A 21819-nucleotide genomic window follows, 5' to 3' on the forward strand; every position below is an offset into this window, starting at 1 on the left:
ACTCTGACTGGCCTAGAGAGAAGACAAGTTTCATAAACATCATGTGAAAAAGTCGTGAATTCATCTCCCCATGAGGGATGAAGTTGCAGTTTTTGATTCCAGTTTTTCAGAGCAAAAAGCAGCCTCTGCCCCTTTTTGGAGGAAATCAAGGCCAGCATTTCAATGACACTCTTCACCTCCCTCTTTCCCCTGAAATATGTCGCAAATTCACTTCCCTCTTTCCCCAGGGTGGCTCCCAGTGCGGGAGGGAATTGCTGGGGCAAAGAAGGAAGGCCATGACCCCTCAGGAAGGCTCACGGTGTGTGCATCTCACTCCTGCCCAGCTCACCTCAACCCATTTCCCTCTCACCAGTCACAGCAGTGAGCATCAGTGGCCCTCACTGAGCACCAGCACCCAAGCTCAGCTCTCTGGCCCCTTGCCCTGGGACCAAGAAACATCCACACACTCATCCATGTGCCAAGAAACATCTGCCAGGATCACCCAGAGATGCAAAGGGGGTGAGTGTCCTCCCTTGAAGGGGGAGCTCTGGCAAGGTCCTGGCCCTGTCTTGCAGGATGGAGGAGTGCTCTCAGCAGAGGGAGCAGCCACCTCTGTTTCCCCAAGGCATTGAAATCATAGATCTGGGAGATTAGACAGACACTCTTGGAGATTGAGTGAAAGTTAAATATAGGAGCATCAGACAGGGATGACAAATACACCTATCCAAGTAGCTCAGTGACTAAGAAAAGAGTAATTTCTCTTCCTACAGATTCACCAGATCAGCTCAGAGCTTGCCTTTCCCCTCAACACTCCTTCAGAGGATTAATAGATATCTCAGACACATCAACTTTGCCTCAGGCTTCCTTCATTTAGTAACCTCTTCGGAGTTTCATCTGCTTTTCTCAAGGTTCTTCCCCAGAAAAACTCCAAATCAAACTACACACTAATGGTGGATTTTTATTTCTCTGTCCAGTTCTATCCCTTTCTGTGAGGAAGACAAACCCTGCTCTGTGGTACTCCGGTCCTTCATTCCAATGACTTAGCAAGGTCAGTGTAACTCCTGAAGTCTGTGCTCAACACCTGTGCCCTGGTTTTAAAGCCATAATTTATATCAATTCATGTGGGGGTTTTTCTAACAATTCCATGTAGACTGGCATTAAATTTAACCTGTTGAGACTGCCCTCACTGTGGCTCATGAAGCCACCATCCCTCCTTTATTCAAATGCCAGCTCTGGCCTTCCTTTCCCCAGTAACCTCAATTTTCTTTGCACTGTAAACAAAAGCTCTAATAAAATCCATGGGCAAGCTTTCAGGATAGATGCCAATAAAAGCACACTGCTAGGAGAGGTCAAAGCTTCTACAGGATCTAAGTGCACTCACCTGTACCTCCTACAATTCCACATAGCTAAAAAAAGACAGTCCTGTTTTCTCTGGAAATGGATCACTTCACACTGACATGCACTCTCACCTTGATTTCCCCACTTGCCCTTCCTGCAGAGAGCACAGCTGCCATGGTGCAAGTGGCTACAGGCTCAGCAGGACCCAGCTGGGTTCATTCAAAGCACCCTAATCCTTACACACACACTTTTTGGGGAAGTAACTGCAACTCCTGTGTTTTCATCCTTTTTCCTTTTGCTGTTCATCCTGACAATGTGATTCTCCTGAAAGAACAGAGCAAGTGCTCTGCAGCACTAACGAGAATCAGTTAAGATTCTTAACTTTTCTGTAAAAGGATTAATGAACAACATTCTCCATCCATACACCTGCAATAAGGAAACACCTGGGCAAGGATAAAAATACTCTTTTTGTGTATTTTCTGAGGTTTTGGAATTCAGTAAGGTAGGGAGTTCAAGTTCCTCAATTTTAACAGGGATCTGCCTTCCCTGGAGTTCCAGTTAATTTTTCTATTTGTTTGTGTATTTGATTTCCATGAGTACCCATGGCACTAAATTCCAAAATTAATTGCATGGAATGGCAAAAAAATATCTTCTTTTAATTTAAAGCTGCTATTAGGTGTCATTGCAGCTGTGGGGGAAATTATGAGTAATAGTCAATGCACATTGTTTCAGATTCTACAAGTACCTGTCACTAGTTTGTCTGTACACTTTATCATTACTATTGGAGGAATTTAAAAGCAATTATCTGATCATTGATAGATTTAAATACTTCCACCTTAAGCTCAATGAAGAAACAGTAAATTATGGTAAGTGAAATCTCATTCTGCTCAATGTTGGTGAGCACCTGGAGATAAAGCGAATCTTGACAAGCATTCATGGCCTTTTTTCTTATGGAAATAGCCCCCAAAAGCCACAAAGTTGAGTGGGATCAGGTCCACAGCCACAAAGACACTGCTACTTTGCAACCCCTCTTTCTCCAGTGTGACATACCCTTTGAGATGGAAATCCTGAAGCTACTGACTTTAAACTTGTTCAAGCAAGCTGTTGAACAATGCTGTTGAAGCCTAAATCAAACAATAAAATACAAATGCTCTTTTTAAAATGTTAGTACTGCATATATTCATGTGCAATTAAACAACAACACCCAGGCAAGGCTGACTTGAAGGATGCTGAGTTTCCTGCAGGGCTGTTCTGTATTACAGCAGCCCCCACCTGGTGGCAGCACAGCCACACACACAGACCCACACACGGGAGAAACAGAGTTAATTAAAAAACAACAACAAAAAAAACCCAAACAAAAAAAACCCCAACAAAACAAAACACACACAAAAAAAAAACCCCAAAAAACCCAAACAGACAAACATGCCTTTGTGCATCTCCAAGTTTCCTTTTCCTGCAGAAACTCTCATCATTAATGGACAAAGCAAGATTTGAAATCCTGCTTGTTCCATTTGCCCCTGAAGGTGTTTAACAGGAACACTTAATTGGTGTACAACACGGCTGACAAACACTCTTGTCTAAGCCACTTGAGATGCAATTTTTGTTAGACTCTCTCACTATTTTAATTCCCAAGGACGACTAAAATGGGTCTAAGAAAGTAATGCTCTAATAAACCACTGAAATTGCTTGCTAAACAGTCATCCCCCTAATTATATTTTAAAATAATTTCTTATTTTAAGCATCTCCTTATTTTCCAAGAATCTGCCACTTATTTATGGTGACCACTGATTCTCTGTCCTTCAGAGGATGACTGGATATTACATAACATTCAAATCACTGAGTGAACAGTGAAAATGAATATACTCTTCCATGTATTGTTTCTGTATTGATGTATTTCATGAATGCAATCACATACCTTTAATAACTACATTTAGCTTTTATTAAGCATGACTGCAAAAAGAAAGAGACAAAAACATTTTGTTTGATTTCTGCATTTTATTCTGAAACCATTGACCTCATTTTTAAGGCTAAAGATCTCCCAGGTAAAAATAAGTTGAAAGGATGAAACAAAGTGACAGGAATCAGTAATTCAAAAGCATTCTTCTGCCATATAGAAAAATAAATCATGCTATGTTCTGCTATACAAAAAAAAAAAAAAAAAAAAAAAAAAAAAAAAAAATTGTATCCAGTACATTAAGACATGTAATTTAGATGATCAGTTTCTTCTGACTTCTATTTCTTAGTTAAGGAAAACTGCAACCCCCTTTGCTGTATATATTTTTTAAGAACTAATAAAAGAGAAAACAGGAAAATGCAACTTGCAATTACAGACAAAAAAATAGTTGTGCCCCTTAATTTTTGAGTTTTTAGACAGAAAATGATCAACCAAGCCTAGATCTGCTTCATTTTTCATGTACCTTGTGATAAACCTGTTTAGAAGTATTATTAAAATGAAAATTGCATCCTCATTTACATCAGTTTCTTTAATGACTGAACCTGTCTCCTCTAGGCCAGCAAACCTCAGCTTTTTCGTGAACACAAGAACATTTTCCAAACTGTGTCACAGTACACCTGTACTCATCTTAAGGAACAGTCTTGCTAACATGCATACAAGACAGAAGTCATTTTTAGACTAGTAATACCTCATCTTCTGAAAGACTTCTAGAAATACTTAATCATTCAACAAAACAAGCTTGTGGGGATGATAAACAAAATTTCCTCTTTCCTGCCGCTTTTCAGACTCGTCAATAATACGCTGAGAATCCACCTAGTCAAAAGAAGCAAGATAAAAGTCAGAATGTATTCCTATGTTTTTCTGTATAACACAGCTAAGAAAAAGTCTTGAAGAGTTCTGAGTTTTATACAGGAATTTCAGTTCCATGCCACACACTGCAATGGAAGAGTCAGGGCTACAAAATGCTTTATCTCACGGTTTGCCATGATTTCAGAACACTACTGCACAATCAATTCCAAAGCATTACGGGCAGTATTTTATGATCTAAGATGTCCTGGGATTCTTCAGACACAGTGAGGAAAAATCATGATCCAAGACCTACTCATTAACTTGTTATAAAAGATAAGCACCAGCAGAAGTGAGTATATTATCTTCCTAAATCCAAGGTTAACTGAATTTGAAATATGAAAATAGGAACACTTTGGCCTCAGGCAGTATATCATAACACACGCAAAAAAATGCCTTTTAGAAATTAGTGCCCTTGGTGTTTATTCTCTGCTGTCCCTCTTTTCAAGGGTGACCCAAACCCCTCCTTTATGGGCTGCAGGGTGGAAGAGGCACAGGGAGGGTGTGTGTAGCACTTTTACTCCTGCACTCATTAATTCCTCACCCCCTTTTTAATTAAGAAACTACTTGTTCTTCAGGAAATCCAATAGCCTGCAGAGGCCTTACAGAAAGAAAGGTAAGATTTCTAACAGAATAGGAAGCTAGGACAGTGGTTTTATGAGTCTTGAGGAAACTGCCCCCCCTGGTTGACCCCACCACATCTGTTCTAAAACAAGCCATGTTTCTGTCTGCCTAGAAAGAAAAAGCCACCTCAAACCACAGCATCCCAAACCAAAACTAAAATGCACTGCATTCAGGAAAATGTAGCTACAGCTGCCTAACAGAAAGAATAGAAAATTTTAACTTCCTACAAATGTGAAGTTGACTTTACAATCTCTTTCACCTTAAAACCATGAAAAGTTCTGTTTCAAAACACTAAATATTTATATACACACAAAATTAAAAAACAAGTCATCCAACAACTAAACAGACTCTAAAAAAACTAAACAGACTCTAAAAAAACAGGATATCAATTGGCATAACTGATTACATAAATAAAAGTTCTTATGCTTTAATTTAACCCTACAGTGCTTTTGCCGTTTTCATATTCAATAACCACAGAAATTCTCCCTTTCAACACGTAGCTAACTGGAGTACTGAAATAATCAAACTCCTCAAAAAAACCAAACCAAATCAACCCCAACAGAAAACAGGAAACATTTACATTTATACCCTTACCTGATTCCAGGCATATGGATTCTCATACCAGGTAGGATCAATGAGGTCTCGAGGCTTTGATTTACAGATTAAACTGAAATTACATAAATACAGCCTTGAGAAATACTCTTGTATTTGGTTAATTAAAAAGACAAAGGATTTTTTTATATGAGATACAACAATGTGTCTGTGCTGAAGGGAATCTTAGTCTAGTCTGATTTGTTCACTTCTCTATACTTTGCTGTACAGTGGAGTAAAAATACAAATTTTCACAGGGACATATCACGTATCAGAATGTATTTTCTTCTAAACAAAACAATGAGATTCTTTTTTTACAAAGCACTAGAATTTGCAACTGTAATTTATTCCTTATATTTTATGTATGCTTACTCACTAGAATGTATAATACAGCTATTTTTAGGGTATTTTGTTTTGCATGACAACTCAATTACTATAGATTGTCTGTCTGCTCCAGTTATTTCCTCAAGCTGTGCAAAGTACAACAGTAGTAGACATTAATTAATTCTGTCTAGATGTGTTTTTCAAAAACTGATTTTAGTCTTAAGTAGTGGTGACATGTTGTAAATACAATTAGCTTTTGAAAAATGGAAAACAGTTATGAAAGACTGTTCAGACTAAATTTTTACCTATGTACTTGAATTAATGTTTTTTTCCAAAACACAGATAGTACAATTGGAAAAAAATATTCAAAACCAAGAAAGATTTTACACAAGGGAAAAGATAAAAATCATTACAATAATCCATTTATTCCTCCAAATAAAAACATACAAAAATAATATAAAATAAAAGTTTAAATAAAAACATCTGTAGGATCATTGGAAGACAACCAGTAAATGTACAAAAATTCCATGAGAGAAAAGGCTCCCACAGAAAAGTATAAAATTCTACAGACAAAAAGCCTGGGGCTGATGAGAGTGACCGAGTCAGGCAGTCGGCGCTGACTGAGCTGGGAACACATCAGTGCCCAGGACCTGTGCCAAGGTCTGACCCTTCCCCTCCCAGCTGGCTGGAGATGTCTGAACAATCAGCCCAAAATAGGTGCCCAAACTCTAGCAAGTACTCACATGTCTGAACAAATAACAGTGACATTTTAGTGCCTTCAATTTAGCATGTAAGTGTTGATGTCCCAGCATGAGCTGTTACCGTCACAGTCACCTCCAGACAGGGGCTGTGGCTTTGCCTCTTTCTGCCTATCCATGTTCCTTGACTTCTTCATTGCTTGTGCTCTTTTAATTTAATTTCAAGTGCCTCAAAAGCTAAGGCTGACTTGCTAATTTACTATGGAAACCAAATTTTATTTGGAGTTTTGGAAATAGGAAGTAAGGGTGCTTGCTTTCAATGTAAGACAATTTAATAGGTTTTTTCCCACAGATAAGAGCAGGTACTGTCAAAATCAAGGAAGACCTGAAAAATCAGCATCAACAGCTGCTCTGATAATCATTCTGATAACCCTGGGTAAGAGCAGGGTACAGATCTTTATCAGCACGATGAACTGCCTAACTCTGACAACATTCAGTTATTTCAGCAGAACTCTACTGTTTCTTCAAGATAAGGCTGGCAAAAGTTATGTTATGGACTCTGGACCAGAGCTCTTTTAAGGAAGGTTAGTACAGAGAGAGATCAGATGAGAAAATTCTCCTGATGATACAGACAGCACTAAAATTCATGCTGAGTGTATAAACAAGGGAAGATTTTTCACATTATGCTCAGCAGGGACACACAGGAGCTGCTCCTGGGATAGTTCACTGCACTCCTCCCAAACTACAAGCTGAAAAATTCCCCAGGCTGGCTGCACTGAATCACAATGGTCTTTTCAGAACCACTGCTTCACTTACAAGAAGGGAGGCTTGCTGGGAAAAAAAGGGAGATGGCCTTACTTCCTAAATTTGCCTGGGACTTCCAATTCACTTGGCCAACACCTATCTTGCACAGGTGTGCTGATGGAAGAAAGGCAGCACACAATTCAAATTTAATGTACAGGAAAGAACAATTCTAAATTGTTCTGAATTGTTATGCCATAGGACTCCATTAGATTTATCCTGGGTGGAAAAAACAAGGATACATAAGAGCTGATATCCTGTAGAACAGGTTTTACAGTCTAGGTTTTATGACTCCTAAGTGATTTGGCTTCCCTGAAGAACCAGTGCTTCCACAAGAAGTCTAAGGTTGTTAAGTATACTGCTTCATAAATACATAAAGTAAATTAAATGCATCATTAAATGAGAGCATTTATTATTTTTCTAAAGCCTAATCTGAGCTATGCTTCAAGCAATCACTCATTTTTGCTGAGACTGTGGAACAGAAGATCTTATTTCTACAAAATTACCATAGAAGCTTCTCACGAATAGTCTCCTGCAGCTTTTCCACTTGCTCTTGTCCAGAATGCACTGCTTGTTCACAGAGCAGCTTATTCATGGCTGTCCTCAGACTGTTTATCTGTAAAACACCAGTGACAGAATATAAAGCACTTTAAACCAGCACAAGGCCTGCATCATATTACACTGACATGAAGGTGGTTGTGGCATCCACATCACTGAACTTCAACTGGAATAGCATTTCCATCAGTAAAAAACATCTGAAGCTTCAGAAATGGTTCTTCCTTGCAGCTGCACCTCTGGTGGTCAGTGATGTTAATATTTCAGACACCTGGTATCACAGTTCTAAAGGTTACTCAGATATGCCATAAAACATACAGGCTTACCACCTGCCTGGACTTTTTCCAATGCAGAACTCCTTCTGTGAAAACTTTAAGCATTTTCTCTCTCTGTCCATAATTTTTCACACATACAGCAGCTTGGTGTTACCATTCTGGCTAAGGCATCATGAACACAGCTATCACACCAAGTCAATGCTATCAGAAAACAACAGCTCACAGATATGTGCACCAGCATGTCCACTGTGTCCTTGGAAAACCTCCAGGAGTCACTCCAAGCACCTGCCTCCACACAGACCTAACCAGGGCAATCCTTCACTGTCCAGGCACATGTCAAACACAGCCACTGTCCTGCACTGCACAGGTTATGTACATGCTTCCCTCTGACAGACCTCACTCTGTGAGCTGCAAAAGGCAGTAATGAGGAATGCAGGGGCTTTATTGTTTGTTTGGCTCATCTGCTCTGAGATGTAGCTCAATACAGATGACTTATCAGAGCTGTAAAATCAAACTGAAGCCTGTAAAGCAGCAGTGCTCTGCTTGTCAGTAAAAGCCATGACAATCCTGAGAACAAAACTACTACGTATTGACTTCTGCTTAGTGCAAAATTGATGATTACATTTGGAAAGTGTGTAACATTCTATAGTAACTTATTTGTTCCAAGTGTAGGGAAGAGGTAACTGCTTCTCCTGACAAAAATCCACGATTATAAAAAGGGAGTACATTTAAAAACCCAAACAAACAAAATCAAAGAAAAACCCAACAAAAAACCAAAACTACAAAAATCCCAAACCCCACAGTCCAAACAAGCTTTTCTATTAACACTAACAGTTAACAAGCTCAGCTGCACTGACTTCTACTGTATTCCTACTGTAGTGAAATTTTTTACACAAGTTTTACCTCTGTTATGTCTTCCAGTCCAAAATGCACATCAAATGTCACCTCCATATCATTTGCTGGAAGCAGTGGAGCCCCAGATGTCTGACTTGAACCCAAACCACACAGAACACCAGTAAAATACTTCCCACATTTATCAACTCTACATGAAAAAGAAAGAAAACAGTCTCACTAAAAGATGAAGAAACTAAACTCTTATGAAGACAGACTTAAATCAATTTGTTTAAGCCATGCAAAGCAAGACACATGTTTGAAAGAAGCTAAAACAATTGACAGGCATTCACTCTCAGCCATAATGGTTTTTAAAATATACAGTGATGAAACAAAACAGAAGTTCTGGTTATAAAAACATATACTCATAAAACTTACCATAAAACATATGTAAGCAAAATAAAGGAAAGCAAGCTTCACTATTTTGAAGTGAAACTTAAGAAAACACAACAGTAATGTTACTGCCAGAGCTCAGCTTTTACAAAAAATTATGGAAGTTCCTCTTCTCATGTAGATTTAACATTCCCAGTTTACATTCCACCTTCCCAGGCTGCGAGCACTACTGCCAGGAGCTGTAATGCCTCATCAGGAAAGAAGACTCTGCAGCACCAATTTGTAAGTCCATGAACCAGTTGTTTTACCTACGCACTATACTAAAACTCATTAAAAATATACCAGGAAGAAAATACATAAAATGCTGAAAGCAAATTATGTATCAAAAATCTGTGAGGATCCCAAAGAAAATAATAAAAGAATTGCCACTTTAAAATGCACAAATACCTGAGTTCTATTGCAGGAGCAAACAGCATACTGAGGAGTGCAAGCAGGCCATGAATAGGAGGCATCAAAGATGTTTCCCCTAAAACCACAGACCCTGGCACCAAAAGAAAAAAAATGATTCAAATAACTCTAAGGAGCATTTAATGAAAATGAAACCTCAAAAAAATGTAACACAGAACTACAGTGACATATTTACTCATAGAACTACTCATATAAAACCAGAAGTCTAGAAAAAGCATCCAAACATTTTTATTAGGCATTACCAGCTGCAGTTACTGATATATTAGTGGCGACCAGGAGCTGCTGAAAGGGATCTTCTTCACCAAAATTGACAACAATGGAATTTATGCTGTCCTTATGTATGAGAACATTTCTGGGGAAGAAATATTTTCAACAATAAAAAACTCTAAAACTCATAAAAACATGTAAATAAAAAACATTTTAAATACACAACACAAACTCAAAGCAGCTGCTTACTGTTAGCAGATTTAAATGACAGTTATCAAATAATCTCTCTGTGAGAACAATAATGCACCTTAAAACTGCTTAAAAAGATTTTAAGTAGTAACGGTGTGCATATTAATGCAATTCAAGCTTGACTCCTTCAGTCTTTTCAATTAATAAAAGTTCATAAAAAATCTCTAAGAGTAACTAGGTAGTTTCTGCCTATTTATTGAAAATAATACACAAGAACATGACTACACTTCACAATAAAGTCCTCTCGTACCTGAATTGGGATATTTTGGTCAGACCATAGCAGTTTAGCTGATAAGGACTGAATGGACCACAAACTGTTACCTTCAAAATATAGGGGAGAGAGACACAAATGATACTGTAGTTAGTCAGCACCTGGATCTCTTCAAATCTAAATGCTTTATAAATTAAAGCCAAACACATTTCAGCATGTACTGAACAACACTGAGTTGCTAAATTGGAAAGACTGCACTTTCATTTCACTACAGCAAGCTTTGTTTGTTGAGGCACCTTAACTAAAATTTTATGTTTCCACAGGTGCTCCAGATTCATGACTTTCCTCTGGCTTAAAAAACCCAAGTTCAGACTTAATAGATCACTTCAGAAAACCAGGTAATTTTATTTACATGATGTGGTCTTTAATCTTGAAAATATCTCACTTTATGAAGTGGGAAGTTAAACAGGATTACTCCTGTGGATAAATGCAGCATGATTAGGCACTTGAAAGCCTGAAATTTTGTCAGGTCTGAAATGGGAAAATAATCAGAATGTAGATGAGGCTTAACTTGTAATCACAATGCAGAACAGGGCACACATTTTCCTGTTTTATATTCCAAGTCAGTAGTGACTAGATACCTCAAAACACATTTCTGAGTTTGGCACTGGCAGAGGAAAAGCATCATTACCATCAGTTACTGGAGCTTTCACTGCTTCACCTATCCCAGCTGCTTACCTATCACTAGCTGATGAAGAATTAAACACTATGTATAATAAAAACCACATTTACATTTTCTGAAAAACTGATGAGGTTGTAAACTTGCTTTTTTGGTGTGGCTTATATAATGAAGACTACTATGTATGGAAACACTGCATTCAGCTGTTCAATTTTATCCCTGTTCTGCATGAGTTCCAAGTGCTGCCTTAGATGTATCAGAAGAGCAGTATCACTTAGCACTCAGGCTGTACTTCAGAACTCTGTTCAGAACTGCAGCAGACCAGTCTGAACCAGTGGTCACACAATGGCTTTCTACCAAGAGAAAGTAGAATGCCCTATGAAATGCATCAGATAGAGCTTTGTTATCTGTGGTACTGTCAGTCCTCATCTCCATCCTAACAATGTGAGAAGCAGGGTCACGTGGTGATGGCCAAAACCACCACTCAAGTTACCTTATGGGTTGGAGTATCAGATTTCTTTTCAGAAAAAGAGTTCAACAGTATTTCAATGAGATGCTTTTTTTCCTGTCCTGCAGATATGATGGGCATTTGGTCTCGCTCCTTCGCTTGGTCCAAAAAAAATTCCTTGAGCAAATCATGACTTTGCTACACAATAATCAAAGTGTTAGAAGCCTTGAACCATTATTCCTTCAAAAACTTTACAAAGAAGGTCCTAAACAAAGAAATACTCATACACAAAGACAAAAAATGGTATCTTGATGACTTTTCAGATGATATAGAACATCAAAATGGAAGAGAGTTAAAACTATGAAACAGCTAACAGTTTTTCAGAGTTTCAAGGAGCAGTTCACTTGAGGAAATAATTTCCTGGGAAACATCTCCTCCAGAAGGGATTGCAAAGCAGTAATGCTTTTGGCCAACAGCTCGATGTGCATTATGCACACACATGAAGATACACTGCCCTATTCAAGTATTAACCTTGCCACTAGTCAAGCTGCAGCTCAGCTTCTCAGGACAGCCAGAACTGAAATAAACTGGAGTAAGAAAAGCAGCAGCAGCTTAGCCAGTACATACTTGTGATTTGTAGGACTCCTCTGCCAGCTCAGCGTGACGCTCCTCGATGAGCACATCCCGAATGCTCACCAGGCCTTTGTGGCCCGAGTGACGGAACACATCCACGTGCAGCACCCCGTGCACGAGGGAATAAACCTCCACCAGCAGAGTGCAGCCACTGACCAGCGAGGCAAACCTCTGGCTGGCACTGCAGCTCCACCGCTCCCCGAACACCAGTGACCTGGCAGAGGGACACATCTTGCAGATCTTGAACTCCAAAGCCTAGAGCAGAAACATCGGAAACGGCGCTTGGCCCAACTAGAGAATCAGCAAGGAAATATTTCACTTTCTCTACAAACTGTCTGAATTAATAACTATGAATTCTTTCATAGTTATTGTGGTGGTTTGTGTTAATTCCTAGGGTTGCTGTAAAGCTACTGGCATATTTCCAACTCCATCACTGCCAACACATGACAGCTCATATCACTTCAATATAGTACATAGTTGCTAAGGAATCAGAGCAAACTGCATAAAGGATAATTTGGTAGTAATTCACTATTCACAATGAAATCTTAGGAGCACAGAGATGTCTTCTTCGGAAAAAACTTCAGTCTACAACTGTTTTCAACTTAGGTAACAGAAAACTTGGTAAGACCACTACTAGCTCTTCTGTCCCAGGCAGGCAAGAGTAATTAGGCTCTCATGTCCAAAATTACTACCTGCAATAACGTTTTTGAATGAATTTACAGCAGAAACCCTGGGTTTTTTCTAGATAATCATTAAAACTGGTCATTAAAAGATCAAGCCTAAAGCAGAAATACATTTCCATTTAGTATGTATAGAAAATACAAAAAAGGATGCTTTCTTGCCAGATTTTTTTTTACATCAATTACTAAAGAAAACCAAACAAAACTAGCCCTGTCAAGATCATATCTTATTTCTGCTAGTCCATTTCTCATATTCATCATTAAATGCTTCAGAGAATAAAATCAGTATGACACAACCGTTTTTATTATTTTAAAAATACCTGAGTGAGCACTGAAAAACTGAAATACAATTGAAGTACACCTCCATCAGCAAAACACATATTATTTAAGTATTACTCTGAAAAGCATCCTGACTTGAAGTTCACTCCTGTTTGCCAGGTCAGACACAAAAGTATCAGCCAACAGGATCACCCCTACCTGGAAAGGAAGCCCTTGAAGACAGCTTGGAATCTCCTTTAATTTATTTAAAGGCACTTCTGATCTATTGCCATAATCCACAAAAAAAACCTGGAAAAAGAATCAAGAGTATCTGCAGATTCCACAACACTAAAAATTCTACCTTCAGTGGCAAGAAAAGTAATGATTTGAGTTTAAAAATTACAGTAAAACACAAATCTTATCAAGTCACATGGAAATTCAAAGTCTAGAAAGCATGCAAATGAAGTCACGTCAAAAAGAATACATCAGATTTTATCACATCCAAGGGTTTGATCCCCTGACCTAAATATCCACTTGTAATGCAAATAATCCACTAAATCTAGAAAAGGCAAGTTTCTCTCAAAGACTCTAAATTCTCTCCTCACTCTCAGGTCTGTGCAACCTTACTTCTTCAGTGAACAATACTACCAACAACTGCTTTCAGCTAAGCAAATGTGACTCAGTGACTGTTTATAAATTCAAATCATAAAGTGATGAGATTAGCACCACTCTTCAGTCATTTTTAATGACTACAAACCATGACAATATCCAGTATTAACTCTATAGTGGTGACACCCAGACAGGTTAAAAATTAAGATAAATTCAAAGGCCAGTCTTAAAAAAATGTTAAAATCCACCCTAAAACTGCTGAAAAGTATGGCCTGAAAAATCAATACCAATCTTGTTGAACTGTGGTACTAATTTCCATTATGCATCTCAGCACAAAGAGCCAAAATAGTCAGATGAATTTGTTGATATAGAACTCAGCAGCATAAACACCGTTCCAAAAAAAGCCACGCTTTCAGATTCACTGGAGGTTTTAGTCTTTATTTTACTTCATTCTGCAAGAGTTTCTCAATTTAATACTAAAAATTTCTGTGTTCTGGAAAAGAAACAACTATTCTGGTTGGATTGATTTGTAGAAAAAAACGGAAAAAACAAAAAATAAACAGGCAGCAACACTCCAAGACTGTTAACCCAATTACATGTTAGCAATTCAATATGACATAGCACATTACCTCAGCATGATCCCCATGAATATACAGAACATGAGCTCTGTAGTATCCTCTCTTCCCTAGATAAGTGAATGGTGCCAGACAAAGCACATCTACACGTGGAGGCACTGTTAAATCCATGAGCTCCTGACAGTCAATTTCAGCACTCAGAGCCTGGAGTACAGCTATATTTTTTTCATCTGTCCTGTAACCCCAGAAGTGTCCAACTTCTATTATCTGCAAGTATAAAAATTAGACAATAACCTATTTGTATTATTCTTCTACATCAAATACAAACCACCTCCGAGCAAAACACATGAAAACACTCCCACTCCTGACACAACAGTTCACACACAATGTATTGAAGCATTTCTATCTCATAATTTGGTAGGTATTTTTTAGGAAATTTTTATTTTCTGCACTACTGCAAAACACTTTTCAGCCAAACAGATTCTAATATCAGCATTACTAAAATACAGAAAATTAGGAAAAGACTGCTTCCATTTTCCTAAACCACATGAATATACAGAAAATATGAGGCAGACAGCTGACTAGACAGGTGCACACATTTGGTGCACCATTTTTTATTAGTGACAGAATACCAGTCAGCTTCGTGTGTCAGCACATCAGCATTGCCACTGTTATGATGAATCATTCTTCAGGAAACTGGTGAGAACATACACCTATTTAAATCCAGTTAAATAAAGTAAGTCATCTTTTCAAATGTCTCATAACCATTTCAGACTTAATACTAAATGCTTGCGATAAAAAACAACTTTTACTTACAATCTTTAAAGTTCACATATTAAAACAGAAGTAGCACAGACAGCCAAGTGATTGCAATGGGTCTGATCAAATTTATTAACATTTTTCATCCAAGAGATTTAGCTGACTAAAAGGAGGAAAATATTCTATTCTCCACTTACCAATCACACCACTATTAACAAGAGCTGTTTTAATACTTTATCTTATTTCCCCTAGCTCAGTGGTTTGAATTTTTTATTATTTCTATTTCAGCAGCATATATACTGCTATTACTCAATTAATGAAGATGACAGCCAATATAAGATCTAAAAATCTCAGCTTCAGATTTCAGAAATATTTGTATATACAGAATTTTCACAATACATTTCTGTGCATGAAATAATTTTCTGAATGAGCATATACTACCATTAAATAATCTCATTTCTCATATGTACATTTTTTGAAGAAGACTGGCAGTTAATAACCAGGTAAATGGCCCAAATACCTGATTTTCATTTTTATAGTTTACACAAGTATTTTACCTCTTCCATTAATCCTCTTTACATTTATGTCTACTTCTAGCTAACATTTACTGCCAGCAAATCCCATAAATTTTGTCAAGTGCAAACATGAATTCTGTTAACACAAAACTACTAAAAAGAAGCTTAAGAATATTCCCCATACTTCTTACAGACACCTCTGCACTAAAAACATTATCAGTACTCAATTTTTTAACATAAGCTTGTCAGATATTCATCTCTACTAAGCTATCTAGGTACTAATTATCAGATATTACCTAGTTCAGATATAGAACATTCCTACCTCTGTTACCCTGATGGACAGAAAACGACTTGGGATCATCTTTGACATTTGTGAATCACCAAATGAGATTTCCACTGGCTCCACTGTCTGCTTCTGACAGTCTACATTTACTCTAAAATGGAATGGAGATGCTAAGTACTTCACTCACACGGGAAAACTCAAGAGGATGAATTTTTCTGCTTTCATCTATTTCTCAAGGTATCCCTAGGGCACATTTATGTGCTTAATGACTTGTTTAGAAATAAATTGGTTCGATTAGAACAGAAAATGACCACACAGAAACAAATTACTAAAGAGTAACTGTTTCAACTGCAGTATAACCAAACACAGAAAGATACATACCAGGACACAACTCAGCCATTAATTAATTAAAAATTGAAAAAAAAAAAAAAAGGTTAAATAGTCAGGCTTTTCGCTATGGCATTTTCTTCTAAAGCTTATTTTTTAAAAACAGAGCATACAAAAACACAAACATAAATTCAGCATTTTTTAATAGAGAAAAAAAAAAGATATATATATATTCCTTTTATTTGACAAAAGATAAGTACTTTAAGTCTTTCAGCCTAGGAGACTTTGAGTTCCTCAAGAACCAATTTTCCTGAAGATTTTAAGTGCTCTCTCAGGCAAAGTGAAGGTGCTAAGTTCATTCCTGCCTTCCTATTCTAGATTTCTTATTTTCTTATTTTAAATTACTGAAATGGCTGCAGACCAATCAGGAGCTAGGCAGAATGCCATTTTATCAGGTTACTTGTATGACCTGAAGCTCAGAATCACAGCATACAATAACATTGAAGCAAACATGCCAGATTTTCCAAACAAAAGCAGGTGTGGACCAAAGACTCAGTACATTGCATTTCTTGGCATTATTTCCTATTTTGTTGTTACACTTCAACATCCTTGCGTTTCTCCACAGTTTATTTTGTTAAGCGCTCTCTCCCTTTCTTTTTTGTCCCCAAATGCTACTCCTCATTTATTTTGGTTATGACAATCCCACATGGTCTCTATCATGAACAGAAATAACTGGGTACATCCAAATTTTCATATGCCAGTGGAAAATTAAATAGAACCTTAGGGGAAAGACAACTGTATACTTGGAATTCTCTTGAACAGCAGAATACCTTTCACTATCAAGAAATACTTCAAACAATCATGTTATTTCTGCCCTGCACAAACATTCTGCTCAGATGAAGTTCACATCTCTTTTTTGTACCTAACATTTCTTCCTTGGTGCTACTTCCAAGCAAATTCCCACAAATCCAGCAAACCTCATTTCACTGGCAAGAAACACATTTTACATATGCAATACAATTACCTTAGAAATTCCAAACCTGCAGCTGCTGCACCCCGCACTTGTCTTCTGATATCCTCTGGATAATGAACATAGAGTTCAAAAGGAATCTTCAGCTGTGACATCTTGACTGCTAAGTACACTTCAGGAAGAACCTTAAAGATCTCCTTTTGATTACGGGAGAACTCCACAAAAGCCCTGTTTACAAAAAAAAAAAAAAAAAGAAAGAAAGAAAGTAATTTTTTTCTCCCTGTCTTTATCTTAGCAGGTCAGCAAACAATAAAAGGTAGATTCCTCACAGGCTCTGCCTTCTGATTTTATGCACCTTAAAACTTTAATTATCATAATGGCGGTAAGAAAACTTTCTGACATTGTCACCAGCACATGTTAAATTTAATGCAAATAAGATGTGAAAATATATGTCAATAAGGAAGGCATTAAAGGTTGGAAAAGGAATAAAAGGTTACATTAATTCAACTTTGGGCAGTCATAGACTGAAATTAGTCAGATTATCAGCTCAAAAAAACCACCAGACTGTACAAACAAGCTAAATTCAGCATAAGGGACAGAAATAAATACAGAGAGATGAGTTGCAATTAAAGCCCACTGTTAGAGAACAGAAGAGACAAACCAGAAGCTCTACCTTAGCTCATCTAATGTTATCCCAACCAATCTACATCAGACTTCAAAACCACCTTTTTAACTCTAACCAATACATTAAAAGTAAGTTACTGATACCAAAGAGAGAAAAAATTAACTACATTTGTCAGTACATCACTGAAAAAGAAACTGACTACTGGATTTGTAACTGACAACATAAGGCAAGATATTTCATTTTATACTCACCTTGATCCATTGTAGGAAATAGATTTTACCTGCCCACACTGCCTAAGCAGTGACTGCAACTGTTTATGGTATATATATCCATAGGGAGGCATGTTCTTCAGCTGTTAAGAAAAAGACTTTAAATTTGGATACATTCAATTGCTTTGAAGTTCACAAATTCCCGAAGTGCCAAATGCAACAGTACATTCAAGAATCTCAAAACACAATGAAAAGCACTGTCTTACTCCTAATAATGCCCTCCTACTTCAAACCAGTACATAAACTATAAATGAACAAATTGATTAGTAATTATATACATTAATCTGATACTTGTTCTAAAAAGCTGTCCAGTGTCTCTTGATTTTGCTTGTAACAGAAAAACACGGGAATGCTATGATTCTTTTTCCACAACTGGGAACTATATCCTGTACAGTCTGCACAGTCTGGGAATCTACAGGTCTGAGCTATGGTTGGACAGCTTGCACAACTGGAGAGCTCTGACACATGGATACACATCTCTTAGGGATGACAAAGAGCAATCTCCTGGTCTTCCTGTGTAGAAGTAACTCCAGTGTAAGCTTTCACAACTATTAATATGCAACTACAGTCACATGTCCATTTCACTAACTTTTTCTTAATATCTCATAGGTGATCTTGATTTAATATGGAATCATGAAGCCCAATCAGCAAGTTCAAACTTCGAGACCTTGAACTGTTTTTCAAAGCCTATGTAACTGTCTACTCTTTTCTTTGGCTCTTGCAACTTTAGACAGGAAAAAACAGATTGTTTTTTTACAACGTTCCTATGCCTTGAAGTTACAGCACTAAGATCAGCTGCTGGTCAAAACCATGGTCTAGGTTAGACTGCAGAAACTGCCTCAAAGGAAGATAATTTACAGAGACCACACAGTGGGAGGTTTAATTGTCTTTTATATTTTCAGCCATTAGGAGCAGCATATGGCTGCAAGAATCTCTCCAAGTAAGAGCTTGAGGAACTTGCAGCCCAAGATGATAATTTACACTGATAAAGACACAGCAGCTCCTTCTTCCAAGGTAACAAGCAGTTGATGTATGAGCAGAGTTAAATACATTAAAAGTAAGTAGCTCTTAAATCTACCAATCTCACACTCTCTCCTTTCTATCTATTTTTCTCTTGTGTCAGTAAAGTCCATTCTTTGAGAGCAACTTTGGTAGATTTGGCTTCTTTAAGCACAGGTCATGGCCGCTGTACAGTGTTACGCCTAGTTCAGACACACATAATTTTCTTAGTTTAGACTGCACCATTTTGCAAAATCAACACAACCATTTCAAACTTGCATATATGCAACCAGCTGAAAAGTAATTTTAGAAGATAAAAAAAACCCAGTGCAACACCTGAGGCAACCTTAAAGCAAAAAGCACCTATGCCATGCACAAACAAGTAGGAGATGGCAAAAAAAGTAACACTGAAGTTGCAACACTACATTAACTTAAGTACTCAGTAAAAAGTACCCTTGATAGTCCTGTTCTATTTTTCCAAATATTTTTTTAGTTTGATGAAAGATGTTTGTCTGTGCAAGACTAGCAATCAAATGCTTGAGGCAGATCTCAGGAATTCTAAAACTGCCCACCTACACAATGTTTATTGTGTTGAAAGAAAGGAAGGTGGGACAGACTTCACCAAGCGAGGATCACAGCAGGTAATTATTTCTCTCCTTCCCCAAGTCAGAATAGAACTTGAAAATACCACCCAAACACTTCTTATTTTTGTTACTTGATTCTTAATTAAGTCATTAACCTTCTTAACATACCATTACAGTGGTTTTTGGATCCATGCCAGCAAGGTCCTTCATGGCAATTTCTTCATTACATTTTCCAAAAGTACAGTAATTTGGATAGAAAGCACCAGCTATTACCACCTGAAATCAAGAAAATATTTTGTGAAACACAAAGCAGATTATATTCAATTTCTTTAAACAAGATACATTGGCAACACAGAGATACACCAAGAGATCTTCATACTAATATTTTTCCCTGTCTCTGTTCATGAATTACCAGAACTGGAGACTAAACACAAATTCGCATAAATTCTTAAAAACATATTTTTGTGAAAAGAGTTCAATTTCTGGAACAATTCTACAACATTTTAATGCTTTCGTATGCAGACTTGCTCTATTCTATTGGTTGAAAACTGCAATTGTTAGTTCTGATTTCAAGAGCCTGCATTTAAATAAATTCACACAAAATAGCTACAGGTAAATTGTTCAGTTTTCAGGCTGTATCTTAAAATGTTCAACAATTCAGCTTCAAGAAGCTCATGGATTACACAGTTATACAAACTACCACAGCAATGACAAATAAAATCACTGTGAAAATAAAATCACTGCTAATCAGTCCAAGTAAGACAAGTAATTTAATGGGAAATTATACAAAGTTAAAATAGCTGAAAGCATAAAATTCCCTGCATCCCCTCTCCACTAACTAACCAAGGCATAAAAGAAAACACCTCAAACAAGGGCTAATAAAATTTTCAATTAACTAACATTAGCTGTCCTTCTACATTGCTAATACACTGCCAAAAAAATTGCTTTTTTTCCCCACCTGGAATTGCAATATCCACAGAGAATTTTGGTAAACGAGTGCAATACCAGATCATGAATATTATGAACTGAAAATTATGAAAATTGATATGAAAATTCATCTGCAATTTTCGTACACAGCATCTCTTTATGACAATAAAGCATTACCTGCAAGATGAAGCGTTGTTTGCACACATACTCCTGGTCCACAGCAGATGGTTGAGCTTTAACACACATGTTGAATGCCCTGACTCTCCTTTTCAAGTTGTGAAATAACTCTGCCACCTGAAATTTGATCTCTAAGTTACATTTTAAGTGTATCAAATGCCGCCACATCTGAAATAAAATCTGTGAGTTGAAGTCTGAAATAATTGGTCAAACTCCCTTCCCTTTTCAGCTGACTGGTATGCATTTCACCAATATACTGCTCAGCATCTCTATGTTAGAAAATAATTTCAGTACTGTGACTCAAGCACTTCTCCCAAAATCTCATTTAAAGAACAACTCTGTAGTCACAAAGCCTATCATGCATATATGATACAGAACAAAACCGGGAAAAGAACTGAAATAACCTTTTACAAGATGACATTTCCTATTTAAATAATTTTGTAACTTAGGAGGTAAAAATCTTGCTAAGAACCTAGAATTCTGCACCCAACTGCAGCAGTGACCATGCTGCAGCCTCAGTTTAGCAGACAGCTCTGATTATTTTGAGAGAGATCAAACTTATGCCCTCCAGCAGAACATATTTGTGCTTTCCATCGTCAGCATTTCCAAGAAGCTCCCACAAGCAACCACTGGTCCTCCAACCACACAGTGAATGCCTTCACTCTCCCAAATGAATCTGGAGCAAATGTGCAAATCACTGTCCACACAACTTTTCTGTAGCTACATTCCCCTTTCCTTTCTGCTGCTGGCATAGTACCAGAAAAACAACCATTGCCAGAAAGGAACCACCCCAACTGACTCAGTTCTGCAACTTCCACACAAGGGATTGTGAAATTAGGATATTTAGGTGCAGCAAATAAAAGCCCCTAAATCTTATTAATTGTTAAGTGAAAGTGACCATTTAAAACTCTTTATATATTATGTCATGCACAGCCTCTTCCAGCATTACCTGAAACCGAGCCAAGAGAGGCTGACGTGTGAGACTCATTATTTCACTGCCCTGTTTTACAAAATTTGCTTTTCTCATTTTATTTTGTTGTTATCACATATCCAAGTCATAAAACTATTGTCATTTCTTATCCAGACGGTTTCTCACTATCAAATTCTATTTTTACTTCCTGTGCTTTTTGAACACAGGTCCTGCATTGCTCATGCCAA

General features: G+C 37.4%; 1 protein-coding gene across 3 annotated transcripts in view; it reads right to left on the reverse strand.

Moving 5' to 3' along the window:
- Nucleotides 1–3333: 3333 nt before the first annotated feature.
- TDRD9 (tudor domain containing 9) overlaps nt 3334–21819 on the reverse strand; it is a 63675-nt gene continuing 45189 nt past the window's right edge. For all 3 annotated transcript variants that reach the window (XM_033063630.1, XM_033063629.1, XM_033063631.1), the window contains 16 exons: nt 20662–20778; nt 19726–19833; nt 17957–18057; nt 17135–17308; nt 15823–15934; nt 14281–14493; nt 13262–13351; nt 12099–12359; nt 11517–11669; nt 10384–10454; nt 9920–10029; nt 9657–9750; nt 8889–9027; nt 7662–7771; nt 5336–5408; nt 3334–4084 (listed from right to left, as the gene is read on the reverse strand). In XM_033063630.1, the coding sequence (XP_032919521.1) occupies nt 3989–4084; nt 5336–5408; nt 7662–7771; nt 8889–9027; nt 9657–9750; nt 9920–10029; nt 10384–10454; nt 11517–11669; nt 12099–12359; nt 13262–13351; nt 14281–14493; nt 15823–15934; nt 17135–17308; nt 17957–18057; nt 19726–19833; nt 20662–20778 (2022 nt within the window). In that variant the 3' untranslated portion in view covers nt 3334–3988. The remainder of the gene's footprint in view (nt 4085–5335; nt 5409–7661; nt 7772–8888; nt 9028–9656; nt 9751–9919; nt 10030–10383; nt 10455–11516; nt 11670–12098; nt 12360–13261; nt 13352–14280; nt 14494–15822; nt 15935–17134; nt 17309–17956; nt 18058–19725; nt 19834–20661; nt 20779–21819) is intronic.

Source organism: Catharus ustulatus, chromosome 6 (assembly GCF_009819885.2).
Source record: "Catharus ustulatus isolate bCatUst1 chromosome 6, bCatUst1.pri.v2, whole genome shotgun sequence".
Lineage (NCBI taxonomy): Eukaryota > Metazoa > Chordata > Aves > Passeriformes > Turdidae > Catharus > Catharus ustulatus.